The sequence below is a fragment of the Corvus hawaiiensis genome, chromosome 7 (genome assembly GCF_020740725.1).
Source record: "Corvus hawaiiensis isolate bCorHaw1 chromosome 7, bCorHaw1.pri.cur, whole genome shotgun sequence".
Taxonomy (NCBI): domain Eukaryota; kingdom Metazoa; phylum Chordata; class Aves; order Passeriformes; family Corvidae; genus Corvus; species Corvus hawaiiensis.
Window position 1 is genome coordinate 35,147,722 of NC_063219.1, and position 22,331 is coordinate 35,170,052.

The 22,331-nt window shown below is 41.1% G+C and overlaps 1 protein-coding gene across 2 annotated transcripts in view; it reads left to right on the forward strand.

Annotated features, from left to right (window-relative positions):
• Nucleotides 1-1,641: 1,641 nt before the first annotated feature.
• The window catches only part of SPOPL (speckle type BTB/POZ protein like), a 33,397-nt gene continuing 12,707 nt past the window's right edge, over nucleotides 1,642-22,331 (forward strand). The window contains exons 1-5 of one of the 2 annotated variants that reach the window (XR_007204757.1): nucleotides 1,642-1,848; nucleotides 16,704-16,838; nucleotides 17,018-17,139; nucleotides 17,409-17,560; nucleotides 21,143-21,270. Coding sequence is in view for 1 of the 2 variants with exons in the window: in XM_048309411.1 (XP_048165368.1) it covers nucleotides 16,761-16,838; nucleotides 17,018-17,139; nucleotides 17,409-17,560; nucleotides 21,143-21,270 (480 nt within the window). In the remaining variant the exon portion in view is untranslated. The remainder of the gene's footprint in view (nucleotides 1,849-16,703; nucleotides 16,839-17,017; nucleotides 17,140-17,408; nucleotides 17,561-21,142; nucleotides 21,271-22,331) is intronic. The other variant, XM_048309411.1, reaches the window with a different exon arrangement.

The window sequence follows — 22,331 nt, forward strand, 5'->3', positions numbered from 1 at the left end:
GGCTCTGAGCCTCACTAATGCAGTTATATCGATTTTGAAACCTCACTGGCCTGGGTATCCTTACACAGCACAATGCTCTGTGTGTGTATTCTTAGTGCTCATTCTCAAGAGAAGCAATTAAGGTGTCACTGGGTCTTAATTGTCTCCGTAGAGGATGTTTTCTTTAAAGCCCTGTTTGTTTGAAAAACAAAGCAAAACATACTGCTTAAGTTTTATTTTCAACCCTCCACAGGGAATTTTGCGGTTCTGTGTATGTAATTTACAAATTATCGCACCATTTATTTTTAGAAGCAACTACTTCAATAATGTAGAGAAATTCACCTGGTTCTAAAGGAAACAGATCTGACCAGCAGCTCTCAGAACTGCTGGGTGGTTGAACATGTGAACATGAATGTGTGGAGGCAACAGAAAAGTCCTGGTCAGGGGCTGTGGACTGAAGGGCTTGAAGCCCATGCCTGTGCCAGCCAGGAACAGATCTGTGGGCAGGGTGAGAAGCTGAGAGCCCAACACCAGCCCTGTACATGGGGAAGCAGTCACTGAGGACTGGCTCTGCTCCAGCTCCAATACTGGGGAGCAGATGGAACTTGTGAGTGTCAATTTCAGGTCAACTTCATCTGAAAAACAAAACAAGAAATAAATAAGTAAATAAGGAGTCCTCAGAGGAGCCTGCTGACCCCTTAGAGCAGAGGTCCAGAGGAGGGCAATGAGGATGATTGGGGGACTGGAACATTTCTCTTAAAAGGAAAGGCTGAGGGAGCTGGGCCTGTTAAGCTTGAGAAGCGATAGCTGAGAGGGGACCTCATTGATGTGTATAAATACCTAAAGGGGGGTACCAAGAAGATGATGCCAGGGTCTTCTTGGTAGTGCCAAGCAACAGAAGCATGGAATGGTTTGGGTTGGGAGGTGACCTCGATGATCATCTTGTTCCACCCCCCTGCCATGGGCAGGGACACCTTCCCCTAGACCAAGCTGCTCCAAGTCCTGCCCAACCTGGCCTTGGACACCTGCAGGGATGGGGCAGCCACAGCTTCTCTGGGCAACCTCTGCCAGGGCCTCACCTCCTTCAAAATAAATTTTTATCCCTAATATCTGGTCTAAACCTACTCTTTCCATCTGAACCCATTCTCCCTCGTCCTGTCACTACCTGCTCTTGTAAATAGTCCTCCTGACTTCCCAGTAAGTTCCCTTCAAGTACTGCAAGGTCACCCCAAAGCTTCTCTCTTCCCGGCTGAACAATCCCTTTGTCTCAGCCCCTCAGGAGAGGTGCTCCATCCTTCTGGACGGGCAAGAGGACACGAGGCCACGAGAAGGCGCAGGAAGCTCCACCTGAGCACGAGGAAGAACACCTTTCTGGAACAGACTGCCCGGAGAGGGCGCGGAGTCTCCCTCAGCGGAGATATTCCAGACCCATCCGGACGCAATCCTGCGCCACGTGCTCTGGGATGGCCCTGAGCGCCGGGATGGCCCTGAGTGCCCCGATGGCCCGCTGCGGTGCCCAGCATCCCGGGAGCGCTCGCCCACAGCCCGCGGGCGGCCCGGCCCCCTCCCCGCCCGCTCCCGCCCCGCCCCGCGCGCGTTCCCGGATGGAAGCGGCGCGTCCCGCGGCCGCGTGACCGCTCCCTCCCGGAAGTGCGGCGGGAGCGGGAGCGGAGCCGTGCGGGAGCCGGGAGGTGCCGAGCGCGGGGCGGGCACGGCCGGGAGCAGCGGGACTCGGCGCGGGCAACGATGCGGCTCCGCCGCCGCCCGGGCTCGCCGCCTTCGCCTCCCGCCGGGCGCCGGTGACCGTCACAGCGTCCCCGCCCCGGCGGAATGAGCCCCGCCGCGCCGCCCCGCCAGCACCGCGATCCGGTACGTGCCGGGCCGGGGCTGCGGGGGGAAAAGCTTTTGTCGTGCCCTCGGGCCCGGGGCAGCCCCGGGAGGTGCTGCGGGAGGGCCGGGCTGGGCCGCGGCCGCCGGGGCGGGCGGTGTCGGCTCTGCGGGGTCCGAGGATCCGGTGATCCAGGGATCCGGCGATCGCTGCCTCGGGCTCCTTGCAGGCCCGGGGTGAGCGCTGCCCGCCGCTCGGCCGCGGAGAGCCCCGCGGAACAGCGCGGTGTTTTCCGCCCGTGCCCTCATTACCCCCCCGGTGCAGTTTGTTTTGAGAAGTTCGCGTCTCGTAAGAAAGAAAAAAAGGTGTGTGTGTGTATGGGGGGGCCGGTTGGAAGGTTGTTTGCCGTCTTTGGGCTGCGGCAAAGTTTGAGGGACGCTGTGGCAGGGAGTGAATGGTGTGTGAGCAGAGCTCCCCTCGATTCAGCGGGCTGCGCGCACCATCTTAGACGTGGTCAGGAAGTGAAGTTGACTCAGGCTGGGTTTCACCTGATGATGTCGTCTGCTGAAATTCCCGGGAGTCCGGGGGAATTTGCATCACACTGAGGCTGTTCGAGGGCACGAGTAGGTGAGAAAGACCGTGAAGAATGGAAAGCAGCAAAACAAAGGAAGCAGCATGGGTGATATCGATGAGCTCTCGGTATTTTTTTTAACTGCAGGGTACTGAAATCAGCAATCAATTTTAATACTCTTCAGTTCTTTTCTAAAGAAATGTTAAGAGTTATAAAAATAGTATTTGAACAAAAAGGATTGTTTCGAACCTCCTGCCAGGAAGAACAATCTGTGACAGAGTCAAGCTGGGTCCTTCCTTATTCTTATCAGCTCTGCAGAAAGCATTATTTTGATAGATATCCCATGTGGTTACAGGAATTTTTACCACAGTGGTTCTGAGCTAAACCATTTGTATGACTGCCAAGGCATTTTGTTTTAACCACTAGAAAAAAAGGTTTAAAAAAAAGAAAGTCCCTTTTTCTGTTTTTACTAGAAGTTTTATTATTTCTGGAAACAAATATCCCTTTTTAGAGGGGCACTTAGCAGTTACTGTCACTTCTGAAAGTATTTTACCTGGCTTCTCTCTCTGGGCCTTCTGGGATGTGTGGCCAGGACAACCATAAATGTTTGTGAAGGATTTCCAGTGTGTGTCTGTTGCATGGTATTTCCCCCTCACTCTGTAAGGGGATATTTACTCAGGAAAGGGAAAATAATTTTTAAACAATATGCCTTTTGTATATAAAGCTGCAAACTTGTCAGCCTTTGGTACATCAGCAGAAACCACGTTTAACTCTCTTCTGGAAATCTGAGATTTTAAATATCCAGAAATATCCTTGGTGTTATATTCCCGTGAAACAGCTTTCTGCCAAACTTTTAACTTTGGTACTTTGCAGTCTGCTTTTAAACTGTCAGTGAAAATAAAGAATTACATTCTGTACTTGCATAGGTGGCGCAAGCTACTTGTTGCTATTAAAAACTTGTATATGCTATAGACAAATATAAAATGAATTTGAAAAGCCACCAAGTTTTTTTCCTGGCCCTAGTCACTGGTTTCAACTGTCAGTTCATGCTGTTTACAGTTTTGCATGTTCAACTGAAATCACATATTCTAAAACTACTTTTTTTTCCTCTTTTTTTCTATCGGTTGTGTTTTGCTGTTGATTTTTGTGCCTTTGAAAGCACCTAAACATAAATATACAGGAGAGAATGACACCAGTTGTCATTATCAGCGTAAGTTAGAGTGGAGAAGAAATAGCTGAGGACAGCAATAGGTAACAGTTGACTTGCACTTAGGTCTCACTGACTTTTCTCTTCATTTGTTCCTCCCAGGTTTTCTGTCTGCATTTGTTGTTTTTCCAGCCTTTCATATACAGTCTCTTCGCATCTGGTCACGTTTTTTCTCCTTGCATCTCACGCCCTTGTAGAAGTGGTGGTAATTAGGAATTTGTGCTGTTGAATGTTTCCAGGCCCACAGCGTAGGCTTCTGTGTGTCTTGCCTTACAAAACTACCTCAGCCTGCTTTTTTCTGTTATATTTTCCTGTTGATGACAAGTGGATATTTTTGGTGTTTTTTTCTCACAGTTTTTGTGACAGGTTCATATGCTCCTTATGAGCATTTCTATCTCCTTGTCAAAAGCAGTCTGCTTCCTGTGTATTTAGCAAAACCTGGTTGAGACTATGGAAGTCTAAAGTGAGATTGTTACACTTCCCAGAAGCAGCAACCTGATACTTGTAGTCATAAAATCCTGGGATCTTCAAAATACTGTATCCCCAATCAAAGCATGAAGACCATGCATTTTGTTGTGTATGTCCTGGGCCCTGCATTTTTAGGATGAAATAGAAGACACTTCCCTCAGTGCTTGATTAATGCCTATCTGTGCTCTCCAAGAGGCTCTTGTACCTTGGCTCTTGGCACTGGCACAGGTTGCCCAGAGCAGCTGTGGCTGCCCTATTCCTGGAAGTGTCCAAGGCCATGTTGGATGGGGCTTGGAGGAACCTGGGACAGTGGAAGGTGTCCCTGCCCATGGCAGGGGGGTGTTGGAATGAAATGATCTTCAAGTTTCCTTCAAACCCAAACCGTCCTGTCATTCCACGATTCCCTTTCCCCTCTACAAAATACATGCATATTCACAGGAGACCTTCCTTCCTTTGATTTCTTGAGAAACTTTCCAGTTCATGTTCCTGTGACATTCTGTTGCTTCTTGTCCCACTCACATCAAAAGGCTTCCTATTGGAATTGTCCCTTCAAATGGAAGTAGGAAATCTCTCATTCGGTTTGTGCTCGGTACTTAGAGGAGATTTGTTGCAACTCTGTGAGGTATTTTAGTGGTGGTAATTTAGATGTTCTTAACTGAGAGAAGATGGTTGCTTGCTTTAGTTCAGTGTTTTTCTTAAGAAGTGTGTGTAACTGTGTTACGGAGAGTGCATAAATGTGGGGGTTTGGTAATGTTTTAGCTATTCAACTTGTGTGGTGGAATTTTGGCAGAAGTGTATGTTCAGTGTTGGAAAGAGCTTAACCTAAAATCCCTCAGCTATAAACCTCAACTCTGTTGGTTTTATTTTATCCAAGTTTAATAGCTTTCCAGTGTGGTTTTTGGTAGCCTGGTTTAAAATTATTCTTTATCAGCTACAAGGTTTTTTATGTTTTGTACAAGGAATCACTTTGCAACCATGCATGTATCTGTCAACGTTGTTGTGATGAGTGTTTGCATATAGCGTTTGGGAAATGTAGTGGAAAGTGAGATACTCTTTCAGCTGATTCAGAAAGTCATTGGCATGGAATAACCCAGAGAGCTCACATGTCCAAATTCCCTGAATTAGATTACTTATCCTTGATACTGCCTTGCATCTCCCAGAAACCATTTATCACTTCATTTTTTGGTGAAAAATACTACACATGCTACTTTTAATTGTAACAGTTTGTGTCAGCTCATCCACCGCGGTTCTCATGACATTTGCTCTTTGCACTGTATTGTGACTTGAATTCTTAAGTAGTTCAAAGGTGAAGTATCATTTGATGTGTAATTTACCTGGCTGCTTTATAGGAAGAAAAAGCAATTGTGTGCCAGGAAGAATGCAACAGAGTAGCTCTTGGCGTAGGCAGTGCTGCTGCTGGTGGAGTAAATGTCTCCAGCAGTTGGGAAACTTCCAAAGTTCATGGGGTGGGAACCTCTTATTGTTGTGCAGTGGAAAGGATCACTGGGTGAAACTTGGGAGCCAAGCTTTCTCTTGGCCTCCTTCCTGGTTGTTCCTTTAATGTTTGTCCTCTCCCAAGAGCTCACTTACCAGTTGGTCAAGTCTTTTGCAAAATCGATTCATGAGTAGGGCTGTGAGTGGAGATGAAGGAAATGGGGGGGGCTATGACTTGTACTTGATGTCTTTCAAATGCCTTGTTTTCTTGTGTACTGAATGTTCAGCAAATTAATTAGACTTGGGTGTCTCTAAAAGGGTTTGGGGTGATTGCCATCAGTGGTTGCTTCCTGAACAACTGAAATTAGGTGTAGATGCAGAACTCCTCTGGCCTGAGGAATAGCTGGTGTAACTTTCTCCTCTGGTGTCCTACTTTCTAGCTCTCTGTTCCATGTTGACTTTTTCTTTGGAAAACTTCACAAAAGTTTTCATTTTCCTGGCTTTCTTTATTCATATTCAGTTTCTAATTGATGAATCTGGTTTCTCCATTAACATGGCCTGTAGCCTCTGAAGGACAGATGATTTCAATACACAGAGTTTAAGTTAAAAATCACTGGGTTAAGTTGAAATAAAATCTAAACACAAGTAATTTGTTGCTTCAAGCACTTAATATATTAATCTAATTATTCAGATTAGCTAATAATTTCTTTAAATTCTTTAGAGGAGACACATGTTTACTGTCTTCAGCACAGAACACAACAGGGCTCTGAATTACTTCATCTGTAGACATTACCTCAGCAACAAAACCAGCACTCTTTAGTGGCAGTTTTTCTTAAATTTTAAGGCAGATAGATTCCTTGTTAACTGAGTTTAATTTCAGAGTTATTTGTTTGTAATCTAAACTCTTGAAGATAAAACCAGAACAGTTTTGAAACGCATATAGATAACAGGTGGTTAATATAGTTTGCTTCAGCTTCAGGGATGGAGCAATATATAAAGAAAATACTGAACTTTAGGTCCTTTTTGTAAGTATCAGATGTACCAGTGGGCACATTGATATTTGCATATCAAATCAAATAACTGTTGCTGTAACAGGACGAAATAGTAATTTTAACTAACGTGTCTGTGCTGTGTGCAAAGTTAATTGCAGCAAAATTATTTGTGTACATCTGGATTTATTCCTATTTTTAGGTGTTTTTTCATGCATTTGGAAAGTTCCACATAGAGTCTGTATGAGCTTATTTAAAGTCATATTATTTCAGTTCTGAAAATGTTATTCTGGAGACGAAGTTGTCTGAAATCTCTGGCTGATGTGTGTGGTTGCAGGTTAATGTAATGCATTGCTGTCCTGACTGTCCAAGTGGGTGTGATCTCACTCTTGGGTCTGGCACTGCGCTTGGCATATGATGGTTTCAGAGGAATAAAATGTATGAAATCTATTTTCAGTGTGTTTTTCTGATCTCTGCAGAGTATGTCAAGGTAGATTTTTTTCTGTTTCCTTACATGCATATAGCAAACAAGTTTAAATAAAAAATGGCAGCAGAATAATTGTGTTGCGATGGGTGATACAGCTTCTAAGAAACTGAAACTTCTTATACTGAAGAAGTTTGCATAAATACATTTTTTGTGAGTTTTGCAAAATCCACTGGGCAGGTGGTTGATCCAGGGGAAAAAATACAGTAAATAGATCCAAAAGATTTGAATTAATACTGTTGCATCTCATGAGAGGCTTGTGATTAGGGGAGTTCCTGTCTTGCTTATGACAAAAAAACCCCTTTTTAGTAACATTCTCCTGAAGTGTTGGTTTTCCCTTTAAAAAAAAAAACAACAGAGGGAGGGAGAAGGAAAGCATGATGGAAGTGAAAGACAGTCTTCCATAGGCAGTAATGCTCAAAATTTGTGTGTGGCAAACTTTATATCCAGAATTAGTTGCTATGATTAGTTATATTAATAAGATCATCAAGTAAAATCCACCTTTATTCTGTAGTCGGGGGTTTTGAATATTGTTTTACAGGCCAGGCGTAATTTTTAATGATTTAAATAGCAGTTGTGTTTGGAAATGTGCCATCCCCTCCAACGAGTGTGAGACTCTGCTCACTGAGTGCTGAGGGGAAAGATATATGGCAGTAACATCATCAAGTGTTAGTCTGGGTTACTAATAAATTACAGTGTCTGAGCTTTCAGAGGTTTCCAGAGTCACTTGTAGAGAGAGGCTCGGCACTTGGTGTTGGCTGACTTCTTGATTTCCTGACAGTAAATTGCATTTTTTTCCTTCTGTTTATTTTAGTGCTCTGGGAGAGCACTTTTCTGTGGCGGCACTGCAGGCACTGCTCTGTGTGTGATGAGATGGCCTCGTTGGGATGATTCACAGCAGGGTTGTGTCTTCTGTGGATGGAGGCAAAGAGCAGCAGACTCAGATCTGCTTCTGGTCTGCCTTGTTTGACAGCACTCAAGATGAAACCAAATCTATTTACTCCACAGCCAAGCCACCCCAACAGGCCTGTGCCAGTCTCTTTGCCTTGCTATTTACTTGGGAAATTTTCTTCTGTCTTGAGCAACTAAGACTGTGCTGTAAGTGGGGAAACTTACAGGGAGCTGCCAAGCTTTGAATTGCTTTTGTTGTGGAAAAAGGGATCTTAAACAGATTATATCTGAATGGTTCTTAAATCCTAAAGTATAAGCAAAACAGTGCCTGGGTGTTTTTTGAACAATAGAATGGTAGAAGTTGTACAATGGTGTACTTGTCTTTGAAATTCAGAAGCCAGTTTCTCTTGGACTAATTTGTGAGCTGGACTCGTCCTTCCAACTCAAGATATTCTATGAACTTTTAGGATTTTCTTTATCTCTGTGGGTCTAAACCAGTTTAGCTGCAGTCCAATTCTGAGAGGTCAGGTTTTGCTTGCATTGATGGCTTTTAGAGATTCCTGCTTCGTATTCACCAAAGCAAGTGTGTGTGCAGCTCTACCTGTTGACCTGCCTGTCTTTCTTAGGATGTGTCTAATCAGCTGTTGTGGATTAGTTCAATTTCAAGACTGTTTGGGCAAATTAGCATCAAATGCAGTTTGGTCCTCTGGCAGAACTGAGTTTTGGGCTTTTTTTTCTCGATTTCCTAGCTTAAAAGTATCAGTTGTTTTTTTCTCAAGGTCTGACGCTCGGGCATAGAGCAGACCTGAAATGAGCTGTGACTCTGAGAATCTCCAAGATGCAGCTGTGTGCACAAATGTGACCACTGGTTTGCCGTGAGAGGTAACAGGGCAACAAATGGATGATCAGCCCCCCTCCTGACAACATCTGTGAGTGTGAGCTTTTGCCTGCTGAAAGCAGTTGTAGCGATTCGATATGAGCTTTGCAGGTGATGCCAGTCTGCAGAGGTTAATGAGGAGAACATCATGCTGCTCTGTACAGCTCCTTTGCAGCAGATGAAAACACCTGTCTCCAAAGAGTGTAGGGCAGTGCTTCTGGCAAACCTTACAAGTTTTAGAAGTAAAGAAAACCAAAACAACCCAAACCACCCCAGACTAGCTGTGAATCTCCTAGGGAAAGATACTTTCTTATTTGGTTGAAATCAACATTCTGTTGGCTAATACAGACTTCTGTTCCAAGTGCAAAGAAGAAAGTTAAGATTAGCATTTTCAATTTGGTGAACTCTTAATTGTGTGTAACTAAAGCATTTAGGGTAAAAATGTCTTCACTTAATATACTTTCACATGCCAATGATTTGTTGGAGTAAGAGTAATGGAGTGAAACTAAGGAGGGGAAAAGATCAGTTTGGCTGTATACCAGGAAACAAACCCCAACAGCAATGGATTATTTGAATAGAATAGTTTCCCAAGAGGAATCGTGGTGGAAATACCCCTATTTTGGGTCCAGTAAAACTAGACTGGGCAATGAAAATGAAAAATGCTGTAAGAAATAATCTTGCATTTCTTCTCCAGGGAAATGTATGGATGACTGCTGTAGGGAATGGTCTGGGATATCTAATACAGAGCACAGTGGGTTTCCTGTATTACAGAACAATAATGCAAGGCTAATGCTGGGGGATTTTTATCAGTAGGCTTGGCTGATGTAAACTAGACAGTTATAGCTCCAGCTCTGCTGAGCACTTGGGCTTTCTCTCAGCTGAAGTAAAATTCAACTTTATTTTTGAAAGGCTTAGGGTAGGAAAGAAAATTTAGAGAAAAGCCTGAAAATGGTGTGTACTCAACTTTTCAGTTTGTACAACTAATAGGTGCTATCTTGCTAATTTTGAGCTGCTGACTTCAGTGTTGTCAGTCATAGCTACACCACCACCCTCCTGAAAATTTGGGCATTTCCCATGTGCTGGGTTTTGCCTTGCTGGGGCTTTTCTGCTGGAACCACCACGGGGATGTGCTTTTAGATTCCGGAGTCTTAGTTGCAGCTATTTTGAGATGTCTGTGACCCCAGCTGCCTGCCCTCTCTTTGCTGGAGTTTACTGTCCCCGGGCAGGGGTGACAGGGTGTATGTGGAGTTTCTCAGCTGTCACAGTCCAGTCCATGGTAGTATTTTTTTCTCACTAGAACAGTGTGGAGAGAGTCATGAACTGGCTCGTGGTGTGGCTGCTGGTTGTGTCTCCTGGCAGAGCACAGGCTTCCAGCAGAGCTGTGGGATGGCAGGGGTGAGATGTTAAGCATGAAGCACACAGGAGCAGCCAGAGCTTCTGATTTAAGCCCCAGAGCTTGGGTTTGTGTATACTTGGTTGCTATTGCGTGGTTCCAGAGCAAACATGTACTTAAATAAGCATTTTTTAATATCATGTTCTAAAAAAGCCTCAAACCTTTGTGACTGTTATGGGCTGCCTCTTCAGTAAGTGTCTTAGGGTTCTCCTGTGTGTAGTACAACTGCTGTTCCCATCTTTTGCCCCAAAAAGGAGAAATTCTTCATGTTAGAAGTACCACAGATAATGTGAAGTGTAGTACATCCTTAACCTATAGGTTTTCTAACTTAGGGATGTATATATGTGATTGCAATTGTGTAAGGATGAGTAATTCTGTTCGCTCAAATGATGCAGTGATAGATGGGGATTAAAATCAATAAATGCTAAACACAGTATTTAAATTTTCTTAGGTATATCTTGAGTCTGTTTTCAGAGAAGATAATAACTGAACAAATTGCAAAACTGCCTGAGCTTAATAGACCTTTCAGACATCTGTTACTGTGTTGTGGATCATCCAGCAGGAAACTTAGTTTAATAGTTAGCTGTTTAGGAAATACAACAGCAGTTCTTTCAAAAAGATCAATTGTGAAGGAATACAAATCCTCCTAATTAAAAAAACAATCCTATTTTTTGCAAAGTTCTTTTTTTTTTCTACTACTAGTAAAAATCTTAGGAATTTATGTAAGCATAATTGGCTTATAAGACAAACTTTTAAACAGAAAAAAAATAAATTTCAAGCCACAGGCATTTCATGCCACTGAATAAGTGTGAGCCAGGTAGTGGGTGGCTGTTACACAAATCCTTCTGTGATCAATGAGGAAGGGACATGGCTTTTTTCACTCTTAAATAGTTTGGCCTTCATAAGCTGATGCTACTTTGAACTGTGTCATCCAGCTGGAATATTGCTTCACATGGTAGACTGCAGGGGTAACTTTGTCTTGGGCCTTGGAATGTCCACTTCAGACATAACTATTTTGATTGGCTTTGTTTGTTTCCTTCATTTTTATATTCATAAATGTACTCTTTCTCAGCCAAGAAGTGATGATGGTGTTTTCCCCAAGAATTTGCCTTCTCTGTAATTTGAAAAACAAAACTGATTCCCTGAACAAATACTTATAGATAGTTTTACATGTAACACTTACATGTTAATTATATAATACTATGTGATACTTTATTTTCTGGTGATCATTTAATGAGAGGAAATAAGTATCTCTGTAACTAGACTAGTATCTCTGTAACCGTTTATTTTGAGTGGGTTTTTGGGAGCTGATTTTACTGAATGAAAGACTGACTTCAGATTTTTTTTTTTCCCCAAAAAACCAAGCCCTGAAAATTTCACAAACTGTATTTGGTTTCTGAATTATGTATTTACTAGGAATAAAAACTTGGAGGAATGGGGTGTTATTTGTCAGTTCAGCTTCAGAAGGTGATCTTTATTTCAGCCAGTGATAAAATATCAGTATTTCCAGAGAAGGGACAAAAAGTTAATTCATAACAGCTTTGTGTTTTGTGCAATGTTCTGCCCTGCTCAGGAAAAGACTGTCACCATCCAAATGGAATATGCAGTACATGCATGTTTAATTGGTTGGTGTGACCCAGGAGGGAACCACTTTGATCCTGGAGGCTTGAGCCCTGGGAAGAAGGGATGCTGGAAGGAAGAGGCTCAGCAGGAACTGATCACCCAGTTCACAATGTGCTTTTCTTCTCGCTCTTGAGGGAGCAGGACAGAGTCACTGATTTGCTTGGAGAACTATCTGTGGGTTGGGTTCTGTCAGGCTGGATTTGACTTTCAGGGTGTGTTGGGTACTCTGCAGAAGACAGTTTGTTTAGCCATTGCTACCAGCAATTTGCTGGCTGCAATCCCTCACTAAAATACCGACATAAACCATTGCTATGGTCAGTGGTTAATGTGCAACACCTCGTGTGCACCTGCTCCACTGTGACTGCCCTGACACAACTCCTGGGATCTGCTTGTTGCACTGAGCTGCTCCAAGTGAGAGAGCTGGCCCAACATCCTCTTAACAGGGCTGTTCTTGAAACAGGTTTATGAAGTGTTTTGTGGGCTTATTATTGGGGGTGTAGAAAATTCTTCTTTGTGTCTTCCTATGTATGTGGTGCTTTCTTAATGAGCTAGTCGCTTTTTTCAGTGAAAAAGTTGAGATAATTCCAGCACAAGATGTAAGAGACTGGGAATGTGCTCTTGTCTAGCTCTGAGAGGTTGAAAAGTAACTTCGTTTAGAATGTTGATAAATACTCAATTTTAGAGAAGGAAACAACATAATGTTTTTGAAAGTCATGTTATTGATGTAGGAAGTCACTTTGAATCTTAAGATCTCATTTTAAAAGTTAGGAAAGTAGAGAGCTGATCCAGCTTGTGATGAAAATCTTTGTAAGTACATTTTTTGGAAGGTAGCCTGTGCTTTCTTTACACTCTGTGTGCAGGTAATTAATTAACAATAATCAATTTGAGATGGCTTTAAATTTAGCACAAGTATTTGTTTGACTAGGAGAGCTCTTCAGCTAATTCCTAAATAAAATGTGCTTTGAGAAATCCCCCTTTTTTATCTTATTTCTGCCTACTGCTCACTGTAGGAAGATCAGCTCCTCAAAGATCCCGAGTTAACAGAATCTGGTCTATTTGCAGAACGATTATCAGGTGAAGCCAGTACCTTCCTTAACAGACCAGTAGAAGAAGTGATAAGCCCATCGTGTTTGGGGTCTGGAAGCACAAGCAAAGAACCTTTGACCTTTTCTCCTTTTTTTTTAAAGTAGGACAGTGAACACAAACCCTGAATTAAATCATTGCTGACTTCTGTACAACATTCAGTATGAATATATCACTTCATTAGAAAAAACCCAAACAAAGGAACTTGACACCCTTTAAGAATACATCTTATTTTCCTTTTGAAAGCCAGAAACTTCATTTACCCCATCCATTAAAGCTCATTTTCCTGTTCCCAGTGCATGTTTTCCCTGATGGTCAGACATTTCAGCCTGGCAGAATGGCCACACGGACTGGTTTGTTGAGCCCTGTCCAGACAGGCACAGCACTGCCTGAAAAGTCTTGGAGCTGTTGTCTGATAATGTTCCATCATTTCTGCTGCTTTGTTCACGATAGCCTGCAGAGTAATAAATGCAGGTTCTAGCATGAAAATTGTCCCTCTAAGTTGTTTCATCCTGCAGATAGCAGACCTGTCTTCCTGCCCTTCACTGATTTAATTCCTCCCAGTCATTCTCCAACTGGTTTTGTGAACTGCAGCTCTCTCTGTTCCCAACCATTTGGTCTAATAGGCTGTGATGAGGGGTTGGTACTTGGAAGAACCATTTTGTCAGGGCTGATGACAGTGGCTAATCAATGATTCATAAACAATGTCTTCAAAGTAGTATTTAGTCTCCTCCCCATGCAGAGCACAGTAGAACAAAGGGTGAGTGTGTATTTGCATCTCTGTTTTCACCTTCAGGGTCTCCTTTGCCCTGGTGACCATTGGTGGCCACTCAGCATGGTCTGACTGTCAGTCTGAGGACTGCAAAAGTCCTTCTCAAAACATCTCTGCACTTCAGGACAGCATCTTTAAACCTTGTGTTCTTTCTCACCTTGAAGTTCTGATAAATGTCCCTATGACCTCACCCAAATCCCAATTAACTGATTAAGTAAAGTGAGGGGCAGATCTGCAGTACTGCTAAACCATTTCCATCCTTCTCCCTGTGTTTTGGTACGTGTTAACAGAGCATCAGATGCTCTGTTTATTCCTTCTCCATTATTCAGTTTGTCTTGGTTGGTCCCTTGTTTTTTTTAAGTTGTGTGCCCAGGCGTACTAAAAAATACAGACAGCTCCTCAACACAGACTCCCAGCATCAAGGATTTAAAGTTAGTGCTTTCTGCCAGTTTTCTCAGTCTAAAAATGTGATTGGCATAGTAAATCCTTGCAAAAAAAGTGAGGTGGAAATCTGATCCTAAGAGATGTACCAGAAGGTCATGAAAATCAGTTGTCTGGTTCTAGTACTGTAAAGGGGAAACTTTACAAAAAGCTGAGGCTATTCAAAAGGACCTGGGAAGTGTACTTAGGTAAAATCAGGTCTTCCTTAAATAAAGGCCCTGCAGCAGGTGGAAGCAGCCTCTGAAGTACAGATGCCCTGGGTAGATCAGGTACAGAGACAAGGCAACAGATGGACCTGAAAATAATTGCAAATAACTACCTTTGCTTGGAATTAAATTCTCAGTGAATCAAGATGATTTAGCTGTGAGACAGGAGTGGGCAGATAACTAGTGGTAGCTGGCCCAAGGTCACCAAACACTTTCTTAAAAGAGATTGTGTACAGCAGTTATTTTCAGGCTTTTCCAATTTAGAAACCACTTCAGAGCAAATTTGGCTCAGATCTGCTGTTCCTTCATGGTTACTGGAAGCTGACTGGTCTAATGGACTGAAGAATTGAGGTACAGATGAGAGACGAGACAGTCCTGTGCATCTCATGCAAATGACAGAATAAGGAATGGGCTGTATTTCTTCCTGCTTTTAGCTTTGGAGAATTGAGGAGCAGCAAGCGGGTTCAGTAAGGCTGAGGTAAGCTGTTCTAACCCTTTCAGGATATGGTTTTATGTCAAATCTGTTGCATTTGGGGAACAGCTTCAGTTATTACCACTGAGTAGGATGTGCTTCCAGAAATAAGGGTAATATAAGTGCTAATATTTGCTTTACAAAAGCAGAAGTGGATAGGTATCCTTCCCAGGAATTGTACTCTGGGTGGTTCTGTACAGAGAATCAAAACCAATTGTAAACATGTTAGCAAAAGCTCTGTAAACACAACATGCACAATATATGTGTTTCCTGCTTAAAAAAATATGAGGCAAACAAGCTCAGTTATCTTAAATTTAGGGATGCTGTTTGTTTTTCATTTATGGAAAGTACTAATGAAGTACTGAATGCTGCCACAAATACAAGCCTTATTTGGGGAAAACTCATTTATTAAAGACAGCTGAATTGTATTTATGATTAGTTTTCAATGTCTCAGGGATCCATATCTTGCAGGAGACCTATTCAATATTTTGTTTTCACCCTGTCATAGCAGATCTGTTGGTAGAGATTCGTTAAGGGATATGATTATAAAGCATCTGCTTCCTCATCTGGTGAAAACTGAGAATTAGCTTTCTTTTCAAGGTCTTATACTTACGTGATTCAGAGCAATCCCCTGTCAGCAGGCTTTGATGTGGAAAGGCTACTTCATACTGTGAGTGAGAAGCAGTACCAGAAAAGGCAGGTGGGAAAACATCCAGTGAGGATCATAGCAATTCACACAACAGAATTCTTCCTGTAGGAATAATAAACTTGTTCACATCATGACTGAATTGTATGTGCTCTCGCAGTGTCTTTTTACCAATGTTTGCATAAAACCTTGTTTCTAAGTGTTGCTCTGTCCCTGGAGAGTTCCATCATGATTAGTGATGTGCAGTCACATCTTTTGAGGAAGACAATGAATGCTGTTCTGTCACAGCAAAAAAGAGCTATACAGTGAAGCAGTCAAATGTTGCAGAAAGATGGTTGCTTTTAAGTGATAGCAGGGTGTGTTTAAAGAAACTTTCTGTACTAAGAGAAAATGTTTTGTGGCAGAAATAATTGACTTTCTTCTGGTTTGATTAGGGTTCATTTCACTTCTTAGCAGTTTAATGGAGCAGCTTAAGTGAGAGGCTGTGCTTGTGACAGGAAGCTGTCTACAGCTGAGAGCAAACCCTCCCTTGAAGGAGAGCCAGCCAGGAAGCCAGAGCTGCCCTCTCATGGGCCCACCTTCTTTCATGAGCCAGGCCCAGTGACTGCTCTGTAGCCAGCTGTGAGGGATCTGGGCAAGTGACTCAGTTCCTGATGGGCAGAAGGAGTTGTAGTGCTCTGTTAGGTGGTGGTAGTCCATAACCAAATCACTTTATTTGTTGTTGGAAAGTTCTGCAGGGCTGGGTAGTTGACTGAAGCTGTTTTCCAGCTTTGTCCTTTGAGAGGGAACGAGCACATGGTTGATTATAGTTCTTCAGCTGTGTCTGTTGGTGTTAAAGATAGAAGGCACCTGTGAAAGAAAATACTACTTGAAGTGCAGGTTTAATTTCTTACCCTCCATTCAGAAATCTCAGGGCTGTGTGAACCTATTCTACTCCCAGGTGGCTGAGTGTTCTTCTGAATTATGTCTGGGTGGAAAACTAAGGCACTGTACTAATAACTGAGTGCTCTGGGTATTCTGCAAATCAAAGGAGAAGAGCCTGAAGAAAGTTATAACACTTCTGGAGTGGGCAAAGTGGTAATTTGCAAAGGGGGTGTCAATAATGTCATTAGTGGTGGTGTGTGATGCAGAGGTGCTTATTTTTATAAATTATTGTGTGAGGGCTCAGCCTGCAGGTTTTGAGCTCCAGTGGTTATTAATGTGTGACACCCAGCAGAGCCATTGTCCTCTTTTCAGGTTTAATTTTCAGATGCATCATTTAGTAAACACAGTAATAGGAGTTTTTGTGTTTCCCACACCTCAAAAAGGATGAACAAAATGTATGAATTACTTTTTTTAGGAGAATTGCTGAAGTTTGGATTGCTCTCTTGATACTATAAACCTGCAATAAGTGGCAATGTCAAGGGTTCCCACCCCACCTCCTCCTGGGGAGATGTCCAGTGGACCTGTGGCTGAAAGCTGGTGTTACACACAGGTAATCTACATAAATTCCAATGGCTTTATTTTCTTTTATTGTCATAATAATTGTTAAGAAAAACCAAATTAAAGTTATTGACATACCGAAAAATTATAGCTGACAGCCTAAGTAGTTCTCATAGTTAATGCTTGGTATGCAAGTTAAATTTTCTTAACATTTTCTGATCTTTTGTTCAGGTTAAAGTAGTAAAATTTTCGTACATGTGGACCATTAATAACTTCAGTTTTTGCCGTGAAGAAATGGGTGAAGTTTTAAAGAGTTCTACATTTTCATCAGGGCCAAATGACAAAATGAAGTGGTAAGGTCTTTATTTGAGCAAGTGCTTTGGTTTTTTTCTGGGTTTTTTTTTACTCACAAAAAATGTGAAGTTAAATTACAAATAAATATTAAAACTTGGACACTTCTTGGAGTTTTACTGTAGGTATGGATTGGTTCTAATTTCAAAGTGTCGGCAATCACAAGGGAAATCTTTATTTCAGTAGCATTTATTACTGTGTCTTGTAAAAGTATTTCTGAATTTATTCTGGGTACCATTTAAAAATTACTATTTCTTCTTTTTTTTTTCAGGTGCCTGAGAGTGAATCCAAAGGGATTAGATGATGAAAGCAAAGACTATTTGTCATTGTATTTGCTTTTAGTCAGTTGTCCAAAAAGTGAAGTCAGAGCAAAATTCAAATTTTCCCTGCTGAATGCTAAAAGAGAAGAAACGAAAGCAATGGGTAAGGGGATATTAATGTGGTTTTGTAAGAGCATCCTGAAGAACATCAGCAATGTAATTTTTTTCAGTTGAGAGCAGAATTTAATACTGAGATAAAATTTAAAAATACCTTTTTTAATTTCCTTTTAGAAACTTAATTATAAAATCCTGTTCATGTTTCACATGTTTCTGATCACTGAGCTGTGTTAATTCTATCCTGAGCAGTATAAATTACAGCACGTTGCCAACTGCTGTTATTCCAGGTCCTTGTCACTTAGTTTTTCCAGCAGATTATTCTTGCTTCCTGTTAGTAGAGGTGTATTTGCTTGTTCGTAGCTCCAGTGGAAGTGTTTGATTTCTATAGTTCATTAGGATAAGCATACGTGGCTGTTTTTTTTAGACATCCTTTACAATATTTTGGTCTATTTCAGCTGATTTGCACTGTAATCAGTTTAAAAACATGAGCCGTGTACCCAAGGAATTAGAAGACTTTGAAATAACTGGTGATTTGATTTAATTGTTGTGTTGATATGAAAAATGTATGGAAAGCTCTTAGTTTCAAACTTGTGAGCACAACCTTCATTGGAAATGCTTTTTGGGAAAGCTGGGATTCTTGTGAAAATGAATAATTTGATGCTGATCTGCACTGAATTTGTGCTGCTTCAACTCCTGTCTGTGAAGAATATCTCTTCTTTTCTTCCCTTCTACTCCAGGACTTAAGAGATATTTCAGGCCCTGTTTTGTTGCAAGTTCTGCATTTCTTACGAAAAGTCTATAGTTCTGCAGTGTTTATAGCCAAAGTTCATGCTATTTCTCCTTATGTAACTAGGCCCACTTGTAATCTCTAAATTAAATCCATAGAACTGAGTTCAAATGTTAAAATTAAATTATTGGACTCTTTGGAAGGAAGGTAAATATATATGTTTCACATGCATGTTTCACTCTATTAATCCTCTTACACTGATGGAGGTGTTTTCTTCAGTCCCTGCAAGCTTCCTGCTTCTGGAGCAAAGCTACACTTGTGTACATTTGGAGAATCATTTGGAGAATGTATACATTTGGACTTGACACAGTCCAGGAGTGGATTGGTGTTTGTAATAAAATGTGAAACTGCATCAAAAACTATTTGGAGATGATGACAGAAGTGCAGAATTGTTGAGTTTGCACAGGAGCTCTGGAGGCTGGCTGGCCCCAAACCCCTGCTGAAAGCAGGGTCAGCCTGAGCAGTTTGCTTGGACCTGTGGTGCTTTGAGAGCTCCAAGGATGGAGACTCCACAGCTTATCTGGGCAGCCTGTTTTAGTCTTTAGCTGTGTCCTGCTTGTCCTTTTTTGCCTTATGGGATTCATTGTGGGTTCTTGTTGATTTGTTGTACACAGGACCCCCATCTCCAGTGACCTGATTGTTCCTGACAGTAGGGCTGCAGCAAACACCCAAATCCTGGCCCATCAGCTCTCTGTTGGTTCATCATCCCCTGCAGTGCTAAAAATCCTATGAGTGGGTGTGTCTTCAGCTTCTGCAATATTATCTGTGCTGTGTTGGGCACCACAGGAGTTATACATATCTTTTCACTTTGGGAAATTACCAACAGAAGTCTTATTTCTTGGACTCTCCAGCCATTTGCCATCTGCTGCTGTAGATGCTGTGTATTTACTGAGACAGGAAAATGATGCCCCACTTCCAATGTCCCTTGTAAATTGGTAATTCATGCATAGGCTGCTGCTTCAAGGGGTGAAGCTGTGTATGAAACAGAGAGCAAGCTAACATTTTTACTTTATTAGAAGAAAAATACATTTGCACTTTTATGCTGCTCTATTTTTGCTCTTAATTTTGGGGGTTAACACTGGTTGTTGCTGCTAAGAGTGAAATCTAAGTCTGCAGAATAAAGAACTGGGCTGAATCTAAAAAAGAAATTTTTGAATCCTTTTGGAACGTGATTTTCTGAATCTTTTTCACTCAGTTTAATGAGGTTAAAAGTTGGTTAAAATGTGAAAACACTAATCCAGATGCCAAAAAAAGCCTAGACAATATTTTTTTAAAATATGATTTTCTTCTTTGGTATACAGATTTTCAGATGTGAACAGTGTTGTGTGTTTGTTGTGTCACCCTCAAAGCCCACACTGCACTTCAGTAAGTGCATTTTCCTCTGCTTCTGTGCTCTGTGTGAGCAGGGGGGTTGTTGAACTGGGAGTGTGATGAAGTGGCAGTGGTAGAGACCTCACACCTCCTGCAGTGTCAGCTCCCAGGTGGTTCTTCAGTGTATTCTGAAAATACAGTGAAAATCTCGATAGGATATTTTGCTTGATGCAATCCTAGTGAAGAGCTGTTGTGAATGTAATTTTTCCAGCTCTTGGTGGTGAGGGCAGTGTGTGACATGTGTGTGTTTTCTGTGGTACGTGGTCAAGTGTGTTCCAGTGATGCTGCCAAGGTCAATAGTACAGGGAAGTCTGGCTTTGCTGATGGCTTCATTTTGGAGGTTGTAGAAGGAATGATATTTTAACAGATTCTGTCATGAAAAACATGTTGCTTTTATTACAAACTTCTGACTTAAACTTTTAAATTGCTTTTTGGAAGGCTGAAGCATCTCTGCATACAGCAAATGAGATGGTGACGTGTTTTTTGCCCAGCTTTCTTGGAATCAAAGGAAAGTTCTTTCTTAAAGAACTCGTCATGAGATCCCTCCATACTTCCCCCTATGGTCTTATTTCAGAAGTATTTTTTGCTGTCTTAATTTTGAACAATCTTTCTAAATATAATTCAGAATGTGCTTTATTCTACTTAGATTCTCAAAGCCATTTCCAAATAACCTCTTTATCCTATTTGAGTTAAAGTATATGGTGCTCTTTCCTTTGGCTAATTTGCGGATCGAGTGGCCACTTTTCAGTGAACCGGCCATGTAAAATGTGCGATCTTACTGAATTTACACGTGTTTGCACTGAGATGACTGTGGGAATTCTTTTTTGGCTGTGAACATTAGAACTGGGAAAAAAAAAGTTGTGTGGTCACAGCAAATCTGATGGATTAAAAAAATTCTCGTAACTAGGGCTAAAAGGTAAATACAAGTAATATCTTTTAATGACAAAAAAGAGTTTACTGCTTGAAATCTTTTATTTCTGTTTTGCTATTTTAATGCTTTTACTGTATTTTAAACTAATTTCAACCTGTGAAACAAGATTTTCCGTTTCAGGAAGAAGTCAAACCACATTGTTATGACAACTGCAGAGCGTTGTCAGGATGGGTTTGTGGTGACAAATTCATTGTAATGGTGCTTCCCTCCGAACAATTCCTGTTTTGACACATTGGCTTTCTTAAACACTCACTGAAAAAACTCCTTTTGCTGGATGGTGCCAGAGAGATCTAAGGAGATGATATGGTTTGAATTGCAAATTGTGCTCTACTAAGTTCTATCAAGTGTTTTATAAAATAACACTATTACAATATTAAAAAGGTTTTAATCCGTTCTGTGTTTTCTAGAAACGTGACATGTGATCCAAATGTGTGAAATTGATTCATTTTTTTATTAACACTTAGCCTTGATGTGGAATGAGGTGTTATTTGTTAATATTTTCCTTTAACTTGCTGTATTTGTACACAATTTTTTATCAGAAAGCCAAAGAGCGTATCGATTTGTGCAAGGCAAGGACTGGGGGTTTAAGAAATTTATCCGAAGAGATTTTTTACTAGATGAAGCTAATGGTCTTCTACCAGATGACAAGCTTACATTATTTTGTGAGGTGGGTATTCATTTTTAAGTAATAAAATTTTAAATAAAATGTCTTCTGCTCGAATAAGTAGAGATTTATGTTTATTTAAGCAGTAACATGCTCTAAAATTGTCTTCTGAAATCTAGAAGCTTGGTAAAATATACATTGCTTTGTCTGCATTGCATTTTTTTCTGTTTTGGTGCTTGTACACTGAGGTGTAGAATGTTGAATTGATCACTTGTAAACTGCTGGACTTCTCCATGAACTTGTCACAGTTACATCAGAATCGACTGTAGAATTATTTATGCCAAAGGTGGCTGGTGTGTGCTGTCTACAGAAATGCTGTTTTACTGAGGTCACTTTTATTTAAAGAAGTTGTGTTTGGAATTAGAGGATTGGTTTTCACTGGATAAGCAGAAGGAAATGTTCACATACTGGTTCACATTATAAAAGAAAACCCTACTAATGGTCAGAATCTATATTCCTGTAATATCCTAATTGATGGCTTTAACCAATGAACAGGTCTTTCCAGTAAATTAAACACTTAATTTTTGGGCTAATTGTTATATTTTATTTTCTGAGCAAATGCAAGTATCTTCTAGAAGGTGTGTTCGATACTGAAAATTAATATTGAGAGCTGTGGTATGAATTTAACTTCACGGTGTATTGTGGGTCCGTTCTTCTATAATATCATTTATGTTCATAACCTAAATTTTCATATTAAATTTAAGTAAAAAGCTTAGTGTTAAAAATGGAAAGTAGAGAAAGTAGCAGTGTAAGTGGACTGTATGTTGAATATACATTGGCTGGTTATCTGGGCTGCCATAAAGTGATTAGTGACTTAGGAGGATGATAGATGCTCTAACTGCTAATAAGTTTACTTTGATCTGTGTATTTACAGGAAATGTGTAAAATTGTCTTGGCAAGATTACAATTTAATTATATGTCATTATGCTGGGTAGGAAGAATAATTGAAATGTGGCCCTTGAGACTAGATATTGCAAATATAGTGCATCTTATTTTCACTTAGACAAGTTAAATTAGCTGCATGATAAATTAGTTTTGAATACAATTATTTGGGTGATAAAAGC